The sequence below is a fragment of the Varroa destructor genome, unplaced genomic scaffold (assembly GCF_002443255.2).
Source record: "Varroa destructor unplaced genomic scaffold, Vdes_3.0 BEIS01000002.1, whole genome shotgun sequence".
NCBI lineage: Eukaryota > Metazoa > Arthropoda > Arachnida > Mesostigmata > Varroidae > Varroa > Varroa destructor.
The window spans coordinates 9,297,365-9,322,826 of NW_019211455.1; the positions used below are offsets into that span (position 1 = coordinate 9,297,365).

Below are 25,462 nucleotides of genomic sequence, written 5' to 3' on the forward strand. Positions count from 1 at the left end.
ATATACGAAAATAGTTCCAATTCTGTTATTTTTGTGTGTAAAAGTAGTTCGGATTGACAAGATATTGTGGTGTCAACGATAGGTTTGATGAGAAATCGATTATACCCTGAAATAATAGTACCGATGATATTGCAGTGATAAAGTGCCTGCTCGCTAGACTCGGAAACAGGTGAAACGGTGTAGGCCTGAAATCGGACATACTCATGTCAGCCGTTTGAAGCATTGCTTCATAGTCAATGCGATTGCATGGCATAAAACTCTAAACGTTTATTTATGGTAAAACTATAAAGTACATCCCAAACTGTTGCTCTTCTTTATCATACAGGCCAAATAGCAAAAGCCACTAATTTCTGATGCCGTTGATATTTCCTTACGATTATATTGAGTGTATCATTTGTTCTACCGCAGCCGAAGGCTGTGCATCTACACTACATACGTTTAAATCCTGAAGGATGTGTTATTAATCGTCCTAGTTAAAAGATGTTTTTCTTTGCATCACAATAAAGAGTAACGAAGAGACTAACTTCCGACTATTAAATAATCTTTGCTGGAGTTATGTTGCAGCCGAGAAACTTTGACGACACTGCTAATGTAAGCGCCTTTTTTCGAGGGGTACCGCGGACCTACTGTATTCCCGCACCGTTCCGCAGTCTTGCATATGCAGGACGCTACAAAGTCCTATTCCCCTTGTTTATCATAGATCAGTTTTCTCTTGCTCAGCTTTTCTCCCTGACGCATTAACGTATGCCGATGTGTGTGTATACACCATCGTACTGGAATTACATGGAACGGCGGGTGAAACGTAACGTGATAGTTCTTTCTGGTACTTACTTGCCAGTTTGAATGATTCAGGGCTCGCAATCATTAAGCAGCGACCCCACAGTGTCCAGATAAACACTCGTGCTTATCGCTGATGGGCTTCTCGTGGGCAAACGAGCCTCGAGTCTGTCCTGATTCGCCAGAGTAGATACCTGGCGGCACCCAACGCTCACAGAAACAGCAAGCACTACATTTTTTCTTAACAGTTTAATTTATGCTCAAGCCATTTGTTTCGTTTTAATCGTGTAGTGTTAAAGATGATGACGTGCTTCGAGTACTTCCAGATACTGGAAGCAACACCCGGATGTAATGCTCAGCAGCTTGATACATTTATATCGCAGGCAACGAACAAAGCTTGATTGGAACCACTCTAGGATACATATTTTTCGGGCGCGAGGCGCAACGAATGGAACAAATACCACTATTAAAGCTAGTTCATCCATATTTTGAATCACCGCCATCCGATGAAATTTTGTTCCTATGATTTGTTCTCTTTCGAATTGTTCGACGCTTTACTTGGTTTGTCCAGGAATACATACACTGACAGAACTTACAACTCCCAATTCTAGAGACGTTAGATTCATCAGTACATGTATGTAGCCGCTGTTTGTTGGCGTTCACCGCACACGCCATTTTAAGGCCTTGATAGGCTGATCACGTTCCTAGCCCGAAACAATGATCATCTCTTCACATCACGTTATGGTCTAGGTCGGATTATGCAAACTGGTTTGAACGACTCATGGCGGAGTCGAGGAGGCAGACTTGCGGCAACAATTACCGATAGCTGAACGAGTTCGTCACTGACTCAACGCCAAAAGCAGTACTATTTCTTTTCAATTCTACAGAATTGAATTACATCGGTTGCAACGCCACGTTCCTCGACAAACGTCCGCACACGTAAAGCGGACGCAAGTGAACGGGCCGTGTACTTTACCACCTGAGTTAGAGTTTCATTGAAGGTAAAGCAAAAATATGGTATCGCTTCGTTGCCAGGACCACGAGAATAGGCCGTTAATTGTTCGAAAATTTAAGGTACACTGATTATTTGAAGAATGAGCACGTTCTAATCGGGTTTAAGGGCAGCAGCCTGTATTTAACAGACAGCTGAAAAGCAACGATCGAATGCTTCGGTACAACCTGTCAAGCCAATAACAGTTCTCTATATGACCGTAACCTTCATGGGGAGTTTTTATACGCACTACGAGGACTATCAGTTCGCTGCTTTGACTCTCAAAATGTTCCGTTGTCGTATCACTAAAGAGACTTGAACCGCACACAAGGCTTTTAAAGAAGTTTTTCCATATCCAAAAGTATTTATCTATATATATATATATTCTTTGAAACCTGCCAGTCTTACTTGAATCGAATTGTCGCAGTACTCAAACGAGTGCAATTTGATTTAGTTTAATATGTTCCAGGTGAATGTAATATCTATTAGGTCTTTGTTTTTATCTTAAGACTACTTATGTTTTTCTGCATTGTTATCTTGTGGGCCATTTATAACATCTGCCGAAACAGTTATGATGCATAATAATTCAGTAATAATCGACAAACAAAACAAAAAAAAAAACAGCTAAGAAACACTGTATGCAGTTTTTACTTGCGCGTACAAACATCCATAAAATGAGCACCCGCTCTTATCATGAGCTGTTTATCTACGGTTCGTCTATTGGTAGCACTTGCAAGTCCCTAGTCTGGATTGAGCCTTTTTGCCAAATACAAGTGGCACTAACCTAAACCTGACATGACCTGTTTTACATAAGGATAGGTTCTACCTGCTGGTTGCTCAGTGCGCGAAAATTGTTTTAGGGGGTCGCCACTTAACAAGAAAGGGTTCATTCTTAGTTGTTAGTAAATTACCAAGTGTAGACATGACAATTTAGTTAGTTATTAGATCACGAAAAAGATCACAAATGTACTATTGTTTTGCGATAGTATCTAATTACTTTTTGTATAATGTCAATAAATTTTTTTTTTCTGTAACGTCTCGTTTATCGAACACAGATTGATTATCGCTAGATTTAATCATTGTTTATTTAAATTTTCGCACAAATAGTAAATCTTTGACCTCGCTAGAATGTCTTGACAAAATGTTTGCGTTTCGACCCCCACCCCCAATTCCCCTTTTAGTAGAGCAGTGGTAACGTCTTTACTGGTAAGCTTATGAACCCTGGAAATGCTCTAATATCACACACAGTTCGTCTCCAAGCGTACTATTTAAAATAGTGCTTACCTAACTCAGTAACTGAGACATGACGGAGGTTCAGAGCGCATAAGATGACAATGAGCAATTAGCGACCTTAAGTAAGGGTTCTACCAACGCAGTAGTGGCAGTTTTCATTACTCGTAGTCGAGCAGCTGACCGCAGAGCCGGCGTTCTTGCGGGGCTTCCAAAACCGTTCTTCTCAACCAACCATTGAAAAAGATCCCAAATGATCGTCACATCGGCACCTTTGTTTCGAAAATTACTTCCGGTTACCTCTTTACTAACGAAACGAGGACTTGTCAGGAGCAAAACTAGCCATCTAGCTATATGTATAGACGACGCACACACATAATTGCAAGCTGTCTAGCAGTGTAGTAACAAAATCTGCTGGTTATTCGGATGTGTAGAAATCGCGCACCCTTAAATAGAGCTAATCGACACTCTTATCTCCAGGCCAAGCGTTATGGCGTCGTCTCTAACTAGAATACTTTACCTACAGATTCGCCATTGAGTTAAAATACATAGCTGTTCTCAAATTCAAACGATCAGAGCGGTCTAAACAACAATATCGCGTTTTAAGGGTCGTGCTTGGCTTTCACTGCATATACTGAGGTATCTCAGCTTTGGAACCAAAAGGCCACTAGCCACATAGGACTACTCATTCGCCTATTGGCTCTACTTGCCTATAATACGATATTGTAAAGATTAACATCCTTGTTAAACTCGTATTGCGATCCGGTCAAAACACACCTCAAACTAATAGTCAACTGGCTTATTCGTCCTATAAAAGTCCTAGGTGAGCACTTGTTTATCACCAGTAACGTGGCCAGCTTTAACAAATACTGTATTAAAGATTCAGTTTGAGCCATCTCATGGCAGAGTTCTGTTCCACTAAAGAAATGATCGATATTCAAAAAAAAGATAGCTCTTTCTAACGTTCTAAAAAAATACGGTTTAGGTCTTTCACTCAAGCAGCAGCGTTAACAACGATTTGCAGATCAGCTATAATCTTACTAGTTGCTTAAACACATCCAACAAAAGCCAAGGATGACAAAAGTGCCCTGTTATCATTGAAGCTTCTCTGTGACGACATGGTAGTTGGCTCATTTCTATCGGCATCTCCTTTTCTTTCTATATTCTTTCGATCATATAAGCGGTCATTTATTAAATACAACATCGTCTTGCTTTGTCAGAATAGAAAACAGTTGTTTAGACACCACCAAGCGAGGAGGTCGAAATGTGAGGCTGTTTTTTCCGAGGACCATCTCTTGTCTAAGCACCTCCGCTTACCTGATCAGATAGAGCTGCTCGCCACCCCTATATAACCTACAGGTCAATGACAGCAATGCGATGTCCGTATCTCTTGCGTAGTCAATAGCTGCTAGTTACATCATAGAAAGAAGAAGTGCAATAATATATGTAGACTAACACCTAAGAAACAATGAGAGATAGACAGATGCAGAAGAGAGAGAGATAAAAGGCGAGGCAATGTGAAGACATTTCTAACTTCACTGGTCTACCAGCTTTTTGTCCCTCTCCCCCCGCCGCCGCCTTATCGTTAACGTTTCATGAGGAAGATCAAAATAGTCAAGTTTGGTGATAAACATAATGATAAACCATGTGTATTTCTCTAAAACTAGAGATAAAGGGGAAGCTAGGAAAGAAAGCAAGCAATAGAACAGAAACATAGCGGAAGCTAAGGGACCAAACAAAGTAGAAACCGAGAAAAATCCAAACGAGCACATAATGAATGGAACGTATCATCAAGAGCTGTACAGAGTCACGGACGCAAAAGAATCGTAGAGCGCTTCGTTTGGTCCTCATAGAAACGAGGACGTACCGCCCACTCCGTGCCCTTCTATAGCGCGTTCTTCGTTCCGTTTTGAAGTATTGACAAAAGAGTTCAAGAAAGAGACACAGACCGAAGAGGAAGACTAGAGTACAAGAAATGTAAAGGAGCTTTGTTTTGGGGTAACTCCGCCACCTTAGTCCTCAAGGCCTCGCTGCTCTGCATTAGTTGGTTGCCTTGATGTCGTAGTTTCAACTTCTGTAGCCCTATTTTCCTGCGTAACTAGGGCTCATCCTTAAAGCCTTCATTTTTATTGTTGTCCTCGTATTCGTTTATGTGAGTGTCCGTAGTGTACTGCTCGTTCTTTTCATAATTTTTCATGTCCTGCTGACCTCGGTGGAAGCAGCCGCGTGCGGTGCGTCGAAGAGTTACGTACATACTTACCTCGTAGCAATCCCCACACAGGGACGATGGCTTCGATGGCCGCGGAATAAAAGCAGCTTACACCCTTCAAAGCTTTTGCTGCTGAGGCTATCTGTGAGAAAAATGGAGGAGTGCGATAAAGACCCTAGCGAGCGGCGTTTTCTTCATCGTCTGTTCCTCCGCTGTTGTCGTTTTTTCCGCACCCTGAGGAATAAGTCGTGTCATCGAGCACTTCCGTCATGTCCCGCTACGGCGACCCTACGGGGGTCTCCTAGAAAGGCGAAGAACAGCCCCCTATAACTCAGCTTTGGGACTGTTTTTGTTGCTGTTATCCTTTCCAGGGCAACTCTCCATCTCCGTCAGTTGCACGTTACGCAATCGTCTGCTCATTGGCCTGGATGCAGAGTGTCCTTCCGTCCAACGGCTATAGAAATGGCTGTTATTGCTACAAGAGTCGCCTATACCGTTGCGTCCGCCTCTCCTGCTTGCTTCTTGCCCTTTATCCTTCTGCTTGCTTTGTCACCTTTCAGCAGTCGGTTGTCCATGCGTCTGTCAGAACAACGAAAGCCCAGCATTGGGGCCTCTAACTTTTCCTCCGACGTTCATGCTTTTTACTTTTGCTTCCGCACTATCCATTCATCCGCCTATTCCGACAGGCCATTTTCTGCCGAAGATGACCTGTCGTTCTCCCTTGTTGCTTCCCCAGTATCTAAGGGCCCCAAAAAGCGCAGGCCAGACCTTCCCCTACTAACCAATAAGACACCTCGATCTTTCACTCAATAGGTCGTTGATTAACCATTTAAACACAAGGTCCGTTATCTGTTTGCCCATTTTCGCAGACTATGATCCTTTTACTGTTGTTGGCAGAACCGCCGTAGGCGGCGTTGCTGCTCGAACGTGAAGGTAAACATGTTGACAAATCGTATTTCGATACACCTAGCAACAGCAAAAGTAGCAGAAGCAGAGGCCAAAACAGCAATACTCTTCAGACTTCCGTTTTAAAGTTTTTTGAAGCCGAATCCCCGTATGATATAGTCTGTCTGCTTAGCTGGTAGTACATCTAACTCTGTACCGTTTTTCTATGAAGCCAGCTATCCACGTGTACACGCATATATATATACGTGTGTATACGGTTAGAGGCGTGCGCAGTCGAACGGAGAAGAGGAAAGGACAAAGAGCTCCTTGGAAGGAGGGTTGCGACAAACTAAAACGATGACAAGGGGCGCCAACAGTCATATTCGTTTGGTCAATGCTTCCTGCATGGGGAAAAGAGCACGAAGCTATTTATCTCAAACGTACTCAGCAAGAAATGGCCCTCGACTGGTCAGATAGAGGGAATTCCGCACATCAAGCCGTAAAGTTATTGAGGAAGAACGAAAGTTCGGGATAGGGTAGGAGAGCAAGCGAAGCGATAGATCGGTTATGATAACAGGGTTTTAACGTATCCTTCTCTGAGATGGCCATGAGAAGTACAAAAGATGAGTGCCTGGCTGCTGGAAGAAGGTTGCTTCATAGAGAAAAACAAGTACTAGCAACCAGGGCGGCAAGAAGCATCAGTGCGACGAAATAGCGAGATAGCGGTAACCCTTTAATAAGAGTGGTCTTTTCGACACTAGTGTACCTAGACCGCGCAGGCATGATGACGTAAAGGGGCTTGGACTGAAATTGCCGGGTCTAAGTCATCTATGTAGAAATAGAAGTAGTTTGAGCTGCAGGGTGATGGGGAAGAAATGACCGGAAGGGGTAATGGCCGTCGGCAGAATCAATTCCACGACAGAATTCCGCCTCTTGCTTGTTATGCTTTCTATAGCTTGAATGCCTATGAAACTAGTAACCATCCTCACGAAGTGGGTGCCACGTGTCTAGTAAGCATTGCCGAATTCTCTCCTTTCTGCCTAGTAGTAGACAGGGAAAAATAATGTTCGCATCTGGCCAAAGCAAAAAGACATATAAAATTAGCTAGATGTATGGTATACTATAGATGAGTACGTAGCTGTGGATTGTCTCGACCTGCGACGGATAAATATGATGTTTGAAGTATTTTTTTTTATGTACACGAGTATCTTGCAGTTTGCAGTTTGTATTAAACAGTAAACAGTTAGAAAAATCTATTCACACCTATGACTTTGCACGCGGGCACTTTGAATTTGACTACGAGTTATTACTAAAGAGCATAGCCATGCGTGTCATGTAAAAATAATGTCTCTCAAGAAGAGCATAAATAATGTTGGAATGATGATGAGGTAAACATTAGTATAAATAACGGAAAAACAAGCTTCGATCGCTTTCTACTTGGCTTCAATCGCTCAATATCCTCGTATTTATTTGAAGTAAGCCCAAAACCGCAGCAGCCCTTGCGCAACATTTCAAAAATATTACACATATAGTTTCGAAAGGAAAAGCTTAACATTTGTGTAAGAAATCAGTCTTCGATCATTCGGCAACAAGCTGATACATAGATACGTATCATATCATGAACGTGGAACAATCGTAAGAACATTTTCAAGTGTCAGACACGATCGTTGAAGAAGCCGGGGCAAAGCAAACGGAATGTAATGTTGAGCGGACTTTTTTATGGTCGAACTGAAACAAGTGCCAGAAACATTCATCGCATTTCAAACACTCTTATCCAGTTCAGGAATTGTTTAGGAAGCATTTGAAGGTGCTTCACCTAAAAGTGTCAATGCTTGCCGAAAACGATACTAATTTTTAGAAGACAACTCTTGAAGGCTCGTCGAAGGTCTTCAAGATCTTTTATCCATCGACGTAAGCCTACGTGGTGCTGAGAATATCCTCTTGGGTAATCTGCTAATAAAATACTTTAATATGTTTTAAAAATTAATATTTGAATACGTTTTGGCATTATTCTACACTTAATCTCCCGTATTCATTATGTTCATTTAGCTGGTATATGAAAATTATGAACGCATTTTCTAATCAACTCATCTTGGACTACTATATCCACTTTGGGCTTATTTTATTTACACTTCAATATTTTGAATTGAAGGCGCCACGAACTGGAAAACAAATCGCCTCCCAAATCAATCGTTTCTTATGTTTTACTTCGTTCTATGCGCATAAGGGGAGGTCCTCGAATTCCTTGCGCTGTACCCAGAGTGGGTTACGCTCTGATGTTGGTAAGTATGACCACACTTTACAGGAGCATACCTTTCCGTGACGTGTTTAGCCGATATTCTGCTTAAATTAGTTATAGAAAAGAACTTTAATAGAAAAGCTCCCTGCCTTTCTAATTCTGGTGTCGGTTTACGCCTTGCCTCAGGGGGGCTTATACGGCTAGCCCAAAGACAATTACTGCTAAGTGAACCTGAAAATAAATGAAAATGCAGCTCTTTATCAATGACGAGTGACCCGATGAATCTATCTAGTAATGCAGGTCACCGGAGGCACTATTATACCAGAAGATGTCACCAGCTACGGGCATAAGTAGATGCGTTAAGAGGTTCCAAGTTGATCAATTTTTCTAGCTGTCAAAAACTTGAAGAATATATAATCGGACAAGGAAATAACGCATTTAAATATTTAGGTAACCTATCTAGTGAAAACCTCCACTCTGCCAATGAAAAACAAAATATTTAGTTATTCCTTTTACAAATGCAACACTTGTTTAAAATGCTACTTATTAGTATATATTTTCCATTTAACATAATTAGAATATTTATGTCTCTATAAACATAAATTGAAGGCAAAGGCTGGATATTTTCAACGACGTCTGGTAGACGACTAGATGCAGATCCCTACAATTAAAATAAACCAGTGGCGATTATCTATAACTCGCCAACAATTATCGAACGTCTTGCCAAATGCTTCGTTTTTCTTTGCGAAGACCTTTTAGCCTCCTTGAAGGGAAACCCCGTAGAGAAAACAAGTGTAGAGGTATCAAGTAGTCGAAGGAACATCGGGCTACGCATAAAAAAGCATGAAGGATCTACAAAAAAAAAAGAGTTTGCACTGACTTTTTATTAGCTGTAGAAGTTCCACCTTTTTCATTCCTATTTTGAGATTCAATTGTTTTCTATACTTTCGTTTGGTATTTTTATCCTTTTTAGTACACATAGCAAAAGCATCAAGTGGGTTGGAACGTAATGGGCATAGGGAATGTTGGACAAAAATGTTCATAAAGAACGTATGTGCTGTCAAACTGTATCAGCAGGATATCAGATGATCAGAACGTCATCACAACCGGAACTCTCCTAGAGTTCCGGTTGTGATGAAGTTCTCGGGAGAAGTGACGAAAAGGATAATTGCAAGGAATAATAGGAGGAGGCGAAGACTCAAATTAATTGCCCCGTTTTACTACAATATGTAATTATAACGACTTGTGGCGTAACTCGGTTTTCATTTAAGTGGAGGCCCGGACGCCCGTGGCATAGGACATATTTGCAGGACAATGTAGCCTAGCCCCTAGCTAGACATTTTAAAATCGTAACTTCTGCGGTTGCTGGTATAAGCATGTGTGCATCATGGGTTATATTGCTAGAATAACTAACAACCGCCTATGTTCTCTCTGAGGATTAAAAGTGTGGTCGAATCATACAAAGGTGAATCTTATACAGTTCGAACGAACGTTCTGCCTTCAGAACAGAGAAGATTGATAAGAAATCAATAAAAAAAAAAAAAGTAAGATTTCCACACGATATAAAGCAGCTACACAGACTAAATAACACGACTTAAAGGTCCATATTCACGGCTACTTATTCCGCAACGTACCCAAATCCATTTGCAAACTGTATGTATTGAATAGTGTGCAGAACTGGGACAAGGCTGAAAGAAACACTTAGCAAGCCTGTGGTCAGCCGCAACCGCGTGAGAGGGCAACATAAAGATAATCGACAGATAAAGTATTTGGGTACAGGGCATAATAATTAAAAAGAGGTAAAATTACTCATGACAAAAAAATAGTCACACCTTCCATGTAAGCGAAATCGGTCATTCTGCTACATGCTGGTACAATCAATCACAATTTATTGAAAATGAAGTAAATGCGAAGTCATATGTTAATTTGTATTATTTCAAGTCATTATGCTCATTCACGATAGGCCTTGTTGAATAATGCTAGCTTCAACGAGTTTTACGCAATGAGTTGACTGAATGTAGTGGAAAATTGTTCGCATGAGCTTAAAGGAGACACACGCTTCATTCGAGGGAAGGGGCAAAGGCAACAAAATTAAGCCGTCCTTAATTGATACAGGGGTAGACATGGCCTGAGAAAAATAGGCAGAAAAACACAGAAGGTAAATACGATATTGCCCGTAATTTCGATATATATATGTAAACGTAAAGATACTATTATGCCACTGTTCTCGAACTAGAATCATCAGCAAGTATATTGCTGATTTCGATGTACGTAAATCCTGAATCGCACCAATATAGATCTACACTACAAACACACACAATTTAAGTAATAAAAAAATCACGAAATATAGACCTAATCTCGTAACTAATGATGCTTTAGCAATGCCATTTAAAAAAAAAAAGGGTACTCTTCACGTATACAGAAACATGTCTAAGATGGAGCTTTAATGCAAGAAGTTTTAAATGAGCAGTCAGGCGCTCCTGGTCGTTACGAAACCTGGCAGGCACCTTTAGCCGGTCTCTGACAGCTACGGGCAACGTTAGAACACAGAAACTTCTTGGCTGCTCCCCAGACGTACTTACACCGATCCGAATCCGTTACTAAAAAAACCTTATCTGACAGACTTTCCTCCAACGAAGTCACATTTCCAGAGATTAGCTATTGCTTTGAATGGTAAGGCGCTGTCTACATTTTACGAAATAGTCTGCTATTTCGAGGTTAAGTGAGTGAGATTAAATATTCTGCAGTTTTATGCCCAATACTTGCCACGAAACGTTCTCTCGCAATGGCCTTTTTAGCACAAGCTGAAGGTTTTTCAGTTTATATATTTTTATAGATCTCTAAACCCAATAGACAAAAACGTTACGACTACCACAACACGGGACCGAGCCACATGGTCAGAAAAGCCTTGCCTTCTGAAGGCCTTAACGCGCACTTTTCAAGCTTAAATAGGCCTAACTCGTATTCTTCGGCCGGCAATGCCTTACTAGCCGTATTTTTCCAATTCTCTGTTTAATATCGCGATCAATATACAGTTCTTGAATCGACAATTGTTTGGCCTGATTACAAGTACACCCAGGAATGTCCTTCGTAGTGCCCTCTAACATGCGCTCGATGCGGCAAAGCGGTTTCTTTTTATTAAGGAAATGATTAACCTAGTAATTTTATAAAGCGGAAACTTTTTTCCGAAACTGTGACAGTAATGAATCATAGTTATTAAATTAGAGCCTATTAGAATGCGCTTTGCTGCAGGCACAACTGAAGGACAATGGTGACTATAATCATCTAATGAATCAATTTTTCCTTTGACTTATGTGTTACGTAGCATATTTAAGATGTTGGGTATATATGGTGGATGATTACCGTAATAGCTTTGTCGGGTATATACATATAGCACATTATCTATAACATTAGTTAACCACTGGTCGAAATTAGAAATAAAAGCCTATTCGATCCAAGGCTTAGGGGCACCAAAAGGGGTACCAAACATTTATGCACTTACAAACATGTTTCTTTTTATAGCCAGAACCCCCGGAAAGCAAGCGATTGGACCCGTTAACCCGTATGACCCCCTTCAACGACGTCTATAATTGCCGCTGATGACAATGAGCTGCCGTACGATATTTCGAAGCAGTCAAAATTATCCAAAATATGTATCTCTGCCAGCCGAGCAGCTTAGTAAAGCCTATTCAATTGAACAAGATGACTGGTTCGACCGATCATCATCTTTTACAAATCGCGCAGTTAAATTGGTGGTAAATTATAAATTACGTTAAAACATTTAGTGATCCCTAGAGTATTTGAGCAAAAACATGTCCAGGAAGTGGAGCGGCATATACAACTTTTCTTCACAGAGAAAATGCTTTTGAAAAGTAGGCCTACCTCGATCCATTTAAAAAATCGGCGAAAAAAACCGCAGGTGTTATAGCTTGATTCAACAGACGACCGGGAGTGATTTGCTAAAATTACCCCGAAAATTTAGAAGTACCGCTACTACATGTCAAAATAACGAATACCGCAGTTTTTAATAATCGAAGGTCTCTAATAGAATCTAACCGATATACTAGTCAACTGAAAATGTAAATACGTGCTAAATGACTTTACAACGCTTTAAAAGTAATAATTTTTCCCTGCTCTCGACCTTTGTCACAGATTGGTCATGTTACTGTACAGTCCACTGCATCATCACGGATACAGGGCTACAGCCTTAGAAATTAATTTCCATCATTGAACAAACGTTTTCACGCTTTCTCCGTAGAATCGCTTCGAAGGTCCCAAAACAAGCTCCGCTGTTAAAGCGAATGGACGAACTTTAGAACGTAGTTGGCTGTATTACTAATCAGAGGCAATCAATCGGGTGCGTGTAGCCGTACAACTAAAATTTCTATTGTTACTTAGCCTGTACGAGAAGGTTGAATGCCCGTGACGTAACTATAACCCATAACGTAACCACTGACTCAGCACTGACTTACGATATTGTGACCCTACATTATGCTATTATAGGTTTGAGCCTTATAATGCAGCTGAACTCTTCAAGCTAGTCTATCTATGGCATGCAGTTGGATTCAATCGCCTTTCCTTTGGCACACTTAGCCAAATTCTTAGAAATTTTCTAACCTGTACAATCAATCGTATGCGTGTCCTTGATATCGAATGCATATAGGCATCAATCTCATTGCGACGAATCGAGGGGCTCCAAGCAGAGGTGAGATCATTTTTGTCGATATGCCAACAATTTTTTTCCTATCGTAGCAAGCAAAGTAAAGTGTGGTCGAATAGAAGGTAAGGACGGTGTTGTCGATAGTCGTTATTTTCGTTCGCGTCGTTGGGGGCCTGGTGACTATTCTCAATAAAATCTAGCAACGAATCTTTTTTTTGTGTTTTTTTCACCACTGGATATTAAGTAATTGAGCATAAACCCGAAAGCTCAAACGATACAAGCACCGTTTCAAGGAGAAAATATAGATTTCGGCTATCCTTTACATTTCCTCCTGCACATCCTGCACAACATCCCGTTTACAGAGGCCGGTGACGCTCTGAAACACACACGTAAATGAGATACATCAGTATGAGAAATCGTATTGTAAGGAAGTAAACGGTACTATGGGACTGATTTCTTTGATGAAAAGAATATGTGTTTTATCTATTCTCGTTTAATTGCTTTATGATGACGACCTAGGTGAGCTTGAGAAATCTCAAGGCTCTGAGCTAACGAACAAATGGTTATGGATTATCGTAGCAAGATTTATTTGATCACAAACTCTCTTTTCATATATCACATTGTTTATATAAAGGCACCATATATTTCGAATGTCTCTGTTACTAATGTTTATCTATAGGTGCGTGAATGGCTCAGTCTATTAGTTCAAAAGAGATGACTTCAAAAGACGGCATTGGCACGATTGATTAACGTACTGCAGGAGCAAGCGGATATTCACACGTGTTGCAGAGTGAAGATTTCGATAAAGAACATCGGTTTCTCATAATCCGAGAAGACTTTAATTAAGTAAAATTTATCCTAGGCGAAGCCGTATACACCGCTCTTCAAGTGGCCTGAACCTCGCGGAAACCTTTCTTGTCGGATTGCTAGAACTCGCTTAATTAATTAATTTTATTAACTGAAAGTAAATATGAAGCAACAACACAAACTGCTACACAGAAATCGTTATAAGCAAAATGACATACTTATACTCTATAACATATTAGATGAGCAAAAGTGGTAGGTAGCATCCTCCCATCCCAGTTCTTTTCTAACCCCTTAGTTACATAAAATCCAGGTGCTGGCACTTATTGCACACGGTACGATTCAATCCCCTGTGATTATTATCTGAACGACTTCGATAATAATGGTGAATACGGCAACCGTAACAAGGCGCAATAGCCTCGTGTAGCTGTTTTCACCAAACTGATGTATTAAAATTTATTTGGTCGCTGGTGGTTTTCGTGGAGATCGGTCAACGGCATATAGATGTAGATTAGAGGAATTGATGTATCTTCAATTGCCACTAGTTTCTGAGGCGGTAGTTGGGCATCGTCTTTCGTTACTCTCTATGCAAAATACATTGAGCTACCAGCAAGAAGAAGTCAAAGCAGCATTTAATCAACTACCGATCCATAATCAGAAGAAGACATGTATTTACCTGATATTTCAGTTAGAAAAAGTTGAGTGAATCCCCACATTGCTTTGTTTATAGACTGTTAGAAGGAAGGCCCCCTGACAGTAAACGGGATTTACGTATTAGCTCCCAGCCAAAAAACGAAGGGGATCGGACGGAAGTAGAGAGCTGTTGATGACAGCGCATCCGCATTGCCTAAGCTTTAATTACACATCAACCGGAATCACAGCGGCAGTAACAAAAGCCGTAGGAGAACGACGCCGGGAGATGATGCGAATACGGGACAAGTCGACTACCCCGGTCTGGGCGGTAGAACACACTTGAGCTGCGGGGCAACATCAGCCGCCCTTTTTACCTGCCCACGAATGATCCGGTCTGTTACTTGAGTATCAATGCAATGCCCCTATCTGACCTCTTAGTCGCTACGTGCTAGTGGCTTGTTAACTAAAAGGTTTCGAAACGTGTGACGCCTCTAGTAGCGGGTCGACACTCTTGGAAAGCGGCAAGCTACAATGGGTAGATAGGGTTCCACTGAGGTATAGTTCTAGCGACAAATAGCAACAACGTTAGCAATAATCGCTGACTGACTAGCCGTTTCATGTCGCAAACCTGTTTGTGCCCTGTTATCGTTGCTTATATCGTTCACAGAGCCGTTTGCCTTAATCACTCATTAATCTGGATTTAGAACCATATAGAGGGTTCCATGCGTGAGGCGTGTGTGTCTGCGGCCAACGAGACCTGCGGCTGCTGACATATCTAGTGAGGACCAGCGGAAGACGATGCCTCGCCGTAATCAAATCTCTTTCATGCCATTTAGAAAATAACAGAGATCGTATACAGATTGCCAATTGTGCGCGAATCTTATATGTCCGCCACTCAAATACATGTCTGTTCTCGTGCCATATATGTACTGAGGGCGTTATTAAGCCAAAGCAAAATGATTGGAGAAACTAGATGCGTATGAAAAGAATGAAGGGAAACAACGAGATAATAACGAACATCTGATACAAGTATTTCGTCGTATTTCCGATCTACCCAAATATCGTCCGTATAAAGGTTCAGGACGACTAGTAATAACCGAGATGTTGGCTAACAGATGACTACTGAAAAATCATTTTGTTGTTCTACTATAAGCCTAGTTATGGGTAACTTTTCGCATTGGTATAGCCACTTAGCGAGTGACTTAGAAACAAATACTTTTCCTACTATACGTATGCAAATGATCACCCGTTAAACCCTTCAATGTAGCCTTTCTTACCGTACCAATGTTTCGTGTTGCACTGTTGCTTCCCAGGAGAAAATGAGTGGACCGGAGCAAGAATTGTCGTACCACCACCGGAGGAAGAGGAGACTTCGTCGGAGGCGGACCCGGAGCCCGCAAGGGCGGCCACCGCCGGGCTCAGGAGCATACACCAGCCGAGTCCTCCCGAGTATCCGAGAATCCGAGAACAGCCTGCTGCAGCTGCTGCAGCTGCTGCTGGAAGAAGTCCAACTACAGCCCCAGGTGGTGTGCCCGGTCCGGAGCAGGGCACCAGCTCGAACGTTGCTGGTGAAGCGTCTGCTACTGGCGAAGCGAGTGGCGCACCAGCTGTCGTACAACGGCAACAGCAGAAGCAATTCGTCGGAGGCGGTGGTGCGGGATCACCAACAGTTAGCAGCGCTGTCGTCCTCCAACTGCCCTGCCCCCCAACAACAACAAGTACAACAGGATTACAACGCCAACAGCAACAAGCGACGTCGTCGTCTGTTACGCAGCAGCAACAGCAGTATACGACATCATCGTTATCAACGGCCATTTCTACGACAGTTGCTAGCTCAACCCTCGGAGCGGACGCCGCCAGGGGCACCGTCGATTCCTCTCAGCTGGGTGTTTGCCTCCAGCAAAAACACCTCTCCCTGCGCCACTCTGCGTCCACGCCGTTGCTCTACCATTCAACGCAGGAGAATTTCGAATTTGAGTGCTCCGCCTACAGCAGCAGCAGTCAAACCAGTAAAAGCCCAAGTCCCAGTAGCCCGAGTCCGGGGCCAAACCCCTCTCCATCGCCATCTCGAGTTCAGCAACACCGCTTCAACAAAAAAGCCGCAATCACAGGTGACAAAGACTATAACCAGCGTAGCTCACCCTCGACATTATCCACCGTCTCTGGTACGACCCCGAAGAGGAGTCATACAGGAAGACTCTCAGCGCAGAAAAAGGCCCAGTTGGGTGATTCCTCTAGTCATCCGGAAGACCACACGTTACTTTCACCTCGACACGCTCTTCGTCAAGGACACCATCGTGCCAGCTCGCCACACACCTACGCCAGGTAAGCAAACGGATTAGAAATGAAAGAAATATTATAGAGTAACAGATTATTTTATACAGAGTAGGTCTCCTGACACCTATATAATTTTTTTTCTTTGCGTCTTATGCTTTTGCTATTTAGACAAATATAATATGAAAACACTCAAACTATCGAAAGATTTCTTTCACCCTGCATAAATGAATTTGTATCAAGCTATATTATCTTGTGTAAGTTTATCGATCGCTGCTATCATGACGAAATGGAAAGCCCAAGCAATGCTTGGTACCAGGCTTATTTATTAGCTACGAACCGGTTAAATTGCGTCTCTTCTTAGACCAATTCTAAGTATTGCTCTAGATTTTCGAAAAACACCTGAAAGACAGAGGGTACTGGTTTGACACGTCCATAATCAAATTTTGTTTAGTATGATGGTATCCTAGCTTAATTTAGTATCATGATAGTCTAACTGAGTTTGTACTTCGCTGAAGAAAATCCGTGAATATTTCAAAGCTGGCTTCCGTTTATTTATGATACAATTTTAGAACGAAAAACCATTCCAAGTACTTACAAGATACATACTGTGGCGCATTTTAAATGTAACAATGTATGTCATAAAGCATATGCACAATACTGGTTTTAGCAAAACAGGTCCTTTTTGTATGTCGCATGCTTATATCTCACTGATACTGCACTCATAATCAGCAGTTAACGAGTAATAACCTATGCCGCGCACATCTGATGCAGTGGACTTTAGGCAGAGATGAACACAATTGCTAGAAAGAAGCCAGTTTGAGGCTATCTGAATCTGCAGGGGACGAAAGCCCACTCTAACTGACTACAAATACTCATGAGAAGGCAGTGAGGTGAGTGCTGGGAGCTTAATCAGCGGTGGCCGCTCAACTGACGCTCGAACAGGGACCGACTGTCCATTTCGCGTAAGGCGAAAAGCCTCAGGACCACAGGCTGTAGACTCGTCCAGTTGATCATCATGTGGCCAATGGGGCGCAAAAACGGCTGAATCGACAAAACGCACTTTTTTTTAACTGGAGCCCCTAAATTGATTCTGATCCTAATCGTCTATGGAACATAGATTTCGGTTTCGTTTAGTGACAATATTTGCTGGTAATGACAACTACCGCAAAACCCATAACCTCGCCCAAATGAAATTTCACTATGGGTCGTAACAGAAATTTGTTGAGGCAGTTCAGCACTCTATTAAATTAATCATGTGCGAAACGTGGGCAATATTATTGACATACTAAGTGATTGATAAAAGCATGCTATCTGTTTCAGGAAAGAAGGCCAGGGGGTTTCTAGGCCTATCATGACCGAGATTTTTATACAATGAACGGGATATTGCGCTTATCCACACGTAGTTTGTGTACGGGGGCCCCTACGATATACGGTCCAGCACACGGAGCAGGCGGTAACGTTGATGATTCGGAATACTGGGACCCAGGTTTTCGTCTCATTTTGAGGGGGTTCTCAGTAGTTTTATATTTGCAGTTTGCGTTTCGTTGCCAATGGCTTGTTCGAGGAAATCAACGGTAGAATCATTTTTTTAATGCACAGGTACAACCGAAAGCATGCAAATTAAAATCTGAAGAGTATGCGAGCTGAAGTGATCAGTCAAATCTGTTTCCCTCTATTTTAAACGTTATTGCAGCGTGGCAATGAGATCTTGCGTTCTCATTGAGTAACGGTACTGTGTTTTGTCTAGGGGCGCGCCATAGGCCCGTGAGACTTTTTAGGAACTCTAAATATCTGATAGCATTCACTGTCTTCTTACTGGGCAGTACCATGAAAAAAGAACCTTAATATGTATTGTGAGTACGAATGTCGATTTATTCCTCATCTTAGGTCTTCATCCTTTCCTATACCGTATCATAACGCTAGGCGCTGAAGTCAATGTTGAAAGTCGATTATCGGACACAAACAAATAGAATACTTACTTGGAACAAATGGAAGACTCAATAAACTTATGCACACGAAGCGAAATATACACGGGTTTATTTAATTATTGTTGCATTACATGTTACTACCCCTGTATTGCGCCTTGTACAGTTCTAGAAATATTCCTAATAGATTATTTTTTGGCATGGAGTATCACAACCGTCAAGTTTATCTGCTGAACTTTATAATTCACCCTCCGTACCCACTACAGTTTTAGCAGACAATGCAATTTAAACCTAAAAATCTTTTCTAACAGTCGTTAAAGCAATCCAAGAGGTTGTTGAATTTAATGAAGGCACAACTGAGGATCGGGAAGAGTTAAGCTAGCTTTAAAGGCAGGGCTTAAAACCTGCACACTAGCCTTTCTGAAAAATGGGCGCCCGTCTGAGTCTAAGATTTTTCCCCAGCTGAGTCTCAGCTGTGCTGCCATAATATCCCTGTTTTATAACATAATAGCACTGCTTATCTGTCAGGATAGGAAATTAAATACAAGTAATCTAGAGGTATCAAGTGGGAAAAGATATTATGGCTCTATTTATCGCTTTTTTCTTGCTATTCGAATCTTTCCTAGGAAATCAAGGTATATCTGCTCCCCGATTTCAACGTTTAATCATTTTGGATTCGTAGGCGAACATATCACCGCCGCACCATTGCAAGAAAACGAGCAGATACCGGTCAGTTCGATACGTGGCCGTGTGATGGCGCAGTGATAACGTGCTGGTTAACTTGAGAGCACGTGAGGCGATCTAGATCCGAAAGCTGGCGTAAACACATCTTCTTTTTTGCTCCCGTCCCAACTGAAATTTCCCTACAGAAGAACTGCACGCAGCAACTCAAAACATTTATTTTATCTGACATGCCCAAGTGATGAAAATAAAGAATGGAAATTTCTACTGGCCTTCGAGCGGAAATCAAGTTTGAGGAACATTTAATAGAGGTTAGATGTTTTCAATGCGAACTGTGGGTTAAGCCAATAGGTGACTCCAGAATGAATTATTTGTGTGTAACGGAATCATATTTAGGTAACTACATAAGTAACGTCAACTTCACTTGGCTAAGGAACTGTATTTTGATTGTTCAACAATTTTGTCTTTGCATGGACAATGCAATGGACTTACTGTTCTATTCAGTAGAACTTTCGCAGCCATAGCACTATTCTATTATACATACGCCCACCAGTACCATTACCTAACTTCGAACTGGGAACTGTACTAGTGTTCAAAAGCGCGCGAATTTTAAATATTTCTATCTCCCCATAAGCGTTTATCGCTGTATCATATATCACGTCTTACAGCTCCTTTTTCGTACGCCGTGAGTTGCTGATCTCGTCGTTGAAGATAACGATAAAAATCAATGCCGAGATTAAATTATGCTAGAAATAGAGTAAGTGCAAGACGGAATATCGCCAGTGATATCGAACAACAAAGGGGCAACCCGTTGAAGAGTAAACTTTTCAATATCGTACGGCTATGGCCACAGTCGAAGGGGTCCAAAATGTACCTTCGTAATATATACAGTCGCCACATCTCTTTCCGGCAATCTCTTCCTGCCGCGAAATTTTATATACATACTCGAATGTGATAGCAACATTATAGCGGATGATAACAACACATTATGGAAATAGCGACGATAAATCTGCGTATATGCGGTCGTAAGAAGCAACAAAACAACGACAATACAAACTTTTTTTTTGTTTTCCGTTATCGCCGATTACTCTAGCTCGATCGACACGGCCCGAAAGATGACCGTCAAGAACGAATAATCTATAGACACTTTCCACAACATATCTATATATACTTGATAGGTCCGCTTGTACTTTTATATGCACACTGCATAGGTTAGTTATATGACCACGCACTTATGCCACAGTAGGCCCCCTTGCTAGTCAAGCTGCTGCGACCGCTTGTTTCGGTGATGACGGATAGTAATATCCTTCATCAGGCTATAGCAAAAGCGTCTAGAGTTAATGTTGTTCCGAGTCCTCGTTGTATCAACAGGGCGCCGCTCTCCTAGGCGCTGCATTCCCTGTCGAATCCGTGGAATGGTGTCTGATCTTATGATAGCTGGAAAGGCCTCTCTTCCCCAGCACACTTGGATTTTCTTTCTCGGCTTCTCTCGTTTTAAATTAATGGTCCCTCTTGGATGTTGTGCATACGTAGGCAAACATTTAGCTTATAGCCGGTACCTCACCCCATCTGAAGCTCAGGTCATGGTCTAGCCCGCTTCTAGGTCCCATTCTCATGCAGTCGCTTGCATTTCTTATCGTGGACATCCGATATGCTCAATCGTTTACCCCCACCCTCCTCCGCCACCGTTCGCTCAGGAACTGTTGCCCCAGAATGCTCATCACTATCATCGTGTCCGATCGGGCTGTCCGTTTGTTCATCAGCCCGCCAGTTTTTGCATACACGTTTCGCTCGTGGCCTGAACGGGAGAGAACCAGCCTATCGGGACCGGTGGCAACAGCAGCAGCAGTGATTTTGCATATATATATATATATATATACATGGCGGTTAGCACCTGTCATATATTGGTGCTGGCATGTTATGCAGTCTATATCGTCATCATCTATGACGCGTAGTGGCGTGCGTTTGCAATAAGCTTGCGCTGGGGGTTACGCAGTGGCGGCGGCAGCCGGTTAGAGTCGAGCAGTAACGAATTTGCCGACGAAACGAGAAGCAGTACGAAAGAAACGAAGAGGAAAAGATCGCTGAAAATATCCTAACTTTGAGGGTGGAGCTCACTGACACTAGCGTTTTTGCATTAGCTAGCAGTGCACTCCTGAGGCTGTACTTCTAGCAGCATTAGGACATAGTGAAAGTAGAGGGAAAGACAGCAGTCGGTATGCTTCATATCCAGGCAGAACAGGCACATTCTGTATGGATTTTTTGGTGATGGCGGCGGGTTGTGTCCATCGGCGGGTCAGGAAAACGGTGAACGCGGTAGCGGACGCCGAGGTGATACTACGTGCAATTTGTATTGATCATACCTGTTATCACAGTGCGTATAGTGTCCTATTATCGCAAGGTCAGTGAGCGCTCTTCACACTTTGAGGGCATTGAATGGCCAGCGATAAGTGCATGGCACATACGAGCTAAGAAATGCTGTTGTTTCTGGTTAGAACAGTATTTGTCTGTACATTTGTAATTTTAGCAGGTTGTTCTTTGCGCTGCTCCATGTATCGTAATCGTTAGCCGTCTCCGCCAAACCAATATATGTGGTATTAGAGCGTTCTTTTTTTTTGATAAGGATGGAGAGCGTCTTAATTTTCAGGCGTTGGGGTGGAATGAGGGCAACGACGAATATGCAATGGAGGTAGGTGGCGAGAGTAAAAGGGGCTGAGAGGATTGAAGCTCAGATGATGCCTTTTAGAAAAAGTGCTCTCTCGAGAGTGTCGTTTAAGATAGAGAATCATGAGCAGTAGTCACGAAAGATTCGTTTGATATTTAATCAGCCTTAGATGTATTTGGGCGGGTTTAGCACATACTGTCCACATGCACAGACATACAGCTAGGCAGGCAGGCAGGCAGGCAGGATGGGTGAATACGACCTCTATTAGGCTCTTTTTAGCTGTGCGGACTTTAGCTGCTTATATAGAACGCCAATTCCTATGAAATACCTTTCCGCATGCCCACTGGGATTACCTACGTACAGCTGCACGCAACGAGAGAGCCCAGCAACAAACTGGAATGATATCCAACTATTATTGATATTGTTACATCTGTATTTACTTTTCTAAGTGTCTAAATGATATTTCTGCTATTGAGCTGAGACAAAGCTGGAACGGATGAATTGTTTGTTTCCCTTTCTGTTACATTACTTTCTTGTTCTTTCCGTCCTATTATACTGCTGTATCGTACGAGCAATTGCCACGATCGCGGATAGAGGGGACTCGGGCGAGAATTAGCATGACCGTAATCGAAAACTTACATTTGTCGGCTTGGCAGTGTCCTGCAAACTGTAAAACTTTTCTTCGAACACAAAAAACATTTAGCTTACGGGTTCTCTCCACTTAGTACGTGCTAGTTAATTGAATAGGTGCGGTTGTTGAGAGCTGGACGACATTGCTGTTATTATCATAAACAACAAGTCCACTTCATTCACGACAACAGTAGATATACAGAAATAATGTACTCTCTATGGGTAACTAATCGAAACCCGAAATGCAATGGCGATTTATCGCTAGCTCTCTATTAGACGTAACTTACGAAATCGACTATACGATGCTTACCGCTCTTCGTCAACAAAGAATATTAATGATTTTTTTCAAAAAAATCTCTATTTTTCTAATTTCACTTAAACCGCTAATGCAACCGTTTGTGCTGATCTCATCGTGGCAGGAAACAAAGACAAATCGATCGATAGAACAAAGTGCAATGTTGGGATTGGACTTCTTCTGATCGTCATCGTCGGATCGTACGGAACCCGCAACCCGTAGCACAGAGTCGGCATAACCCGTTGAATGACTTGTAACGCCCACTGTACTCTGAGCTAGTGCACGAAAAATGTACAGCCCTGAACTTCTTTCACCTCTAGAACATCCGACTTCTGCGATCAACGTATCGACGGCACGATACGTTAAAGCCAGCAGAGGGACAGGTGATATCGCGCGGGATTTGGGTGCAAACCGCCAATATGTTCATGAAGCCACTGGGTCATGAATAATATTTCGGTTTATTTAGATGCAACGACTGGATCAATCTGCCAACGGCACCGCGTGGCCCGGCAAGGGGTTCGTGGTTTACTGGCGACAAAATGGATGCTAAGTAAACGAATGAGTGGCGGGTCAATAACTTGAACTCGCTACCGGCTCCCCAGGCTTAGAATATGTCAGGACCCTATGGCGTTCTTCTAAGCAACAGTAATTGCTTTCTTAGTTGTAGAAATGGACGGATTCGCTTGCAAAATACACATCTTCTTCCGCTAGCGAAAATAACCTTTGTATATCAAACGATGCAAAAATTTTGTACAGTGACAGATCCGCTTGTTTTCATACGAAAATTGATATAAATCGCACAGTGAAGCTTAGGAGATCTCCACGAAAGTTACTTAACAAGTTTCGCTCTGAAAAAACACATACATTGTGCGTAGTTATTCGATGTGTGAATGAATCGTCTTGAAGTACGAAGTGTCTTGCAGTGAAGTACGACTACATATACAGTAGTAAAATCCTGACTGCGAGACGATACGCCCAAACACTGCAAAGTTACAATGCAACTATAGTAAGATTTCGTTTTACTATTTTTCTGTTTTTTCAAATTGTTCATTTCACCCTCCATTACGACACGCTCTTCCACATCACTGTGCCGATAGTCAGAGCGTGATGATAGATTTGGGTACATACTGCGCGAAAAAAACGTTTATAATCCGTCGCTGCTTTTTTTTTTTTTTAAGATAGCACTTGTGGAACGTCAGCAATGAGGCTATACATATGCCCTGGGCTAATTCGCGCCGATTCGCACAAAACGATGAAGGTTAACCTAAAGGCGGACTATATCGCCCATCGAACCGACATGCGGATTTTCATAGATGAAATCTGCACGAATGCTGAGCAAAGACTAATTATTTTTATACTTTTGTTGTAGGAACATAAAAAAACAACCTCATTTGGAAACACAAGGAATCTACGACACTGTCAATACCGCAGAAAGCTGTTCATACTTTTTCGTAGTTAAATAAATTGCATGCAACTTAATTCCATTCCAGCCAGTAGTCTTCCACAGCGGGTACTAATCTTTGCCGTTGTTGAGGCAAAAGAAAACAAATCGTTCAAAAACATCTTGATTCGGACGTTCAAAAGATGACAATTGATCCGTTCGTTGTTCTTGATACTTTTGTCGGACATGTTTGTTCTGGATGGGTTGGGAACCGAGACTATCTAATAATGTACTCTCCTAATCGTCGTACTGAGCCCCGCTTTCTTCATCCATGACAATTCGACCCACGTCGATCGTCAGAAATTGGTTCGATAGCAGCTTAACTTCCATAATATCGATTACGTATAGTATAAAAACACGCACGTACTCTGATCAAACGCGAAATTTACCTTTCAACACGGTAGACTCTTCTCATTTATTATACCTCTAACGGTAGTATAGAGTAAACTCATTTTGAAAGATATAATTCTACTTGAACTATTATCAGATCAGTCGGATGTTGGCTCGTTGTCTATGCCGAAAGATCTTCGTGAGCGAAGAGCATATTTGAGATAAGCATTCCGCGCACGAAGCTCTCTATGACTTCTTCCACGAAAGATTCAATTACGACAAACGGGGTGCTTCTGGACAGTTGATCTCGCTTAGGCCCCCGTAGGACCACTAACTGTTACAAACTTTCTGCGTCATCTGTACAGGGAGTATTATGAGGTTGATCAGAACGTTCCGGCGCCTTTTTTTTTGTAAATAAAAAAAAAAAACATTCCCTGACTTGTTGTTTACCTCTGATGTATCATTCGAAAACGCTTGCTATTCTGTCAGCGTCTCGTAACAGTACGATGTTGCGAATGCGGTTGCATCTTAAAAAAAATCCTCAAATATGGATGTGTCAGCCATTTTGACACATTTCGTCTACGCCAAGCCGCTACCGCAACTGCCTGGGACACTTGTCTTCTATACGATAACGATGCTATCGCTAAAAAGACTCTTCAAGAATAGCCGGTGAACCTTGAAAGTTATATCCGGGATGTTTTTTACTGTAGTGGATCGTCTGGGTTTAATGGCGACCATTTAAAGGCACTTTTGAAAGAAGGCAACCTACAGACAACATTGCAAGGGAATC

General features: G+C 42.1%; 1 protein-coding gene and 1 long non-coding RNA gene across 19 annotated transcripts in view; one reads left to right on the plus strand and one right to left on the minus strand.

Moving 5' to 3' along the window:
- Nucleotides 1-25,462, plus strand: part of Ca-alpha1D (Ca[2+]-channel protein alpha[[1]] subunit D) — a 229,739-nt gene that overhangs the window by 124,314 nt on the left and 79,963 nt on the right. For all 8 annotated transcript variants that reach the window (XM_022793689.2, XM_086980820.1, XM_022793690.2 and 5 more), the window contains one exon: nt 15,742-16,753. In XM_022793689.2, coding sequence (XP_022649424.1) covers nt 15,742-16,753 — 1,012 coding nt within the window. The remainder of the gene's footprint in view (nt 1-15,741; nt 16,754-25,462) is intronic.
- Nucleotides 7,518-25,462, minus strand: part of LOC111245388 (uncharacterized) — a 30,543-nt gene continuing 12,598 nt past the window's right edge. For 10 of the 11 annotated variants that reach the window (XR_015321744.1, XR_015321742.1, XR_015321741.1 and 7 more), the window contains 3 exons: nt 16,570-16,744; nt 12,949-13,367; nt 7,518-8,562 (listed from right to left, as the gene is read on the minus strand). This is a non-coding gene — a long non-coding RNA (uncharacterized LOC111245388). Of the gene's footprint in view, nt 8,563-12,948; nt 13,368-16,569; nt 16,745-17,042; nt 17,105-25,462 lie in introns of all 11 variants that reach the window. The other variant, XR_002671301.2, reaches the window with a different exon arrangement.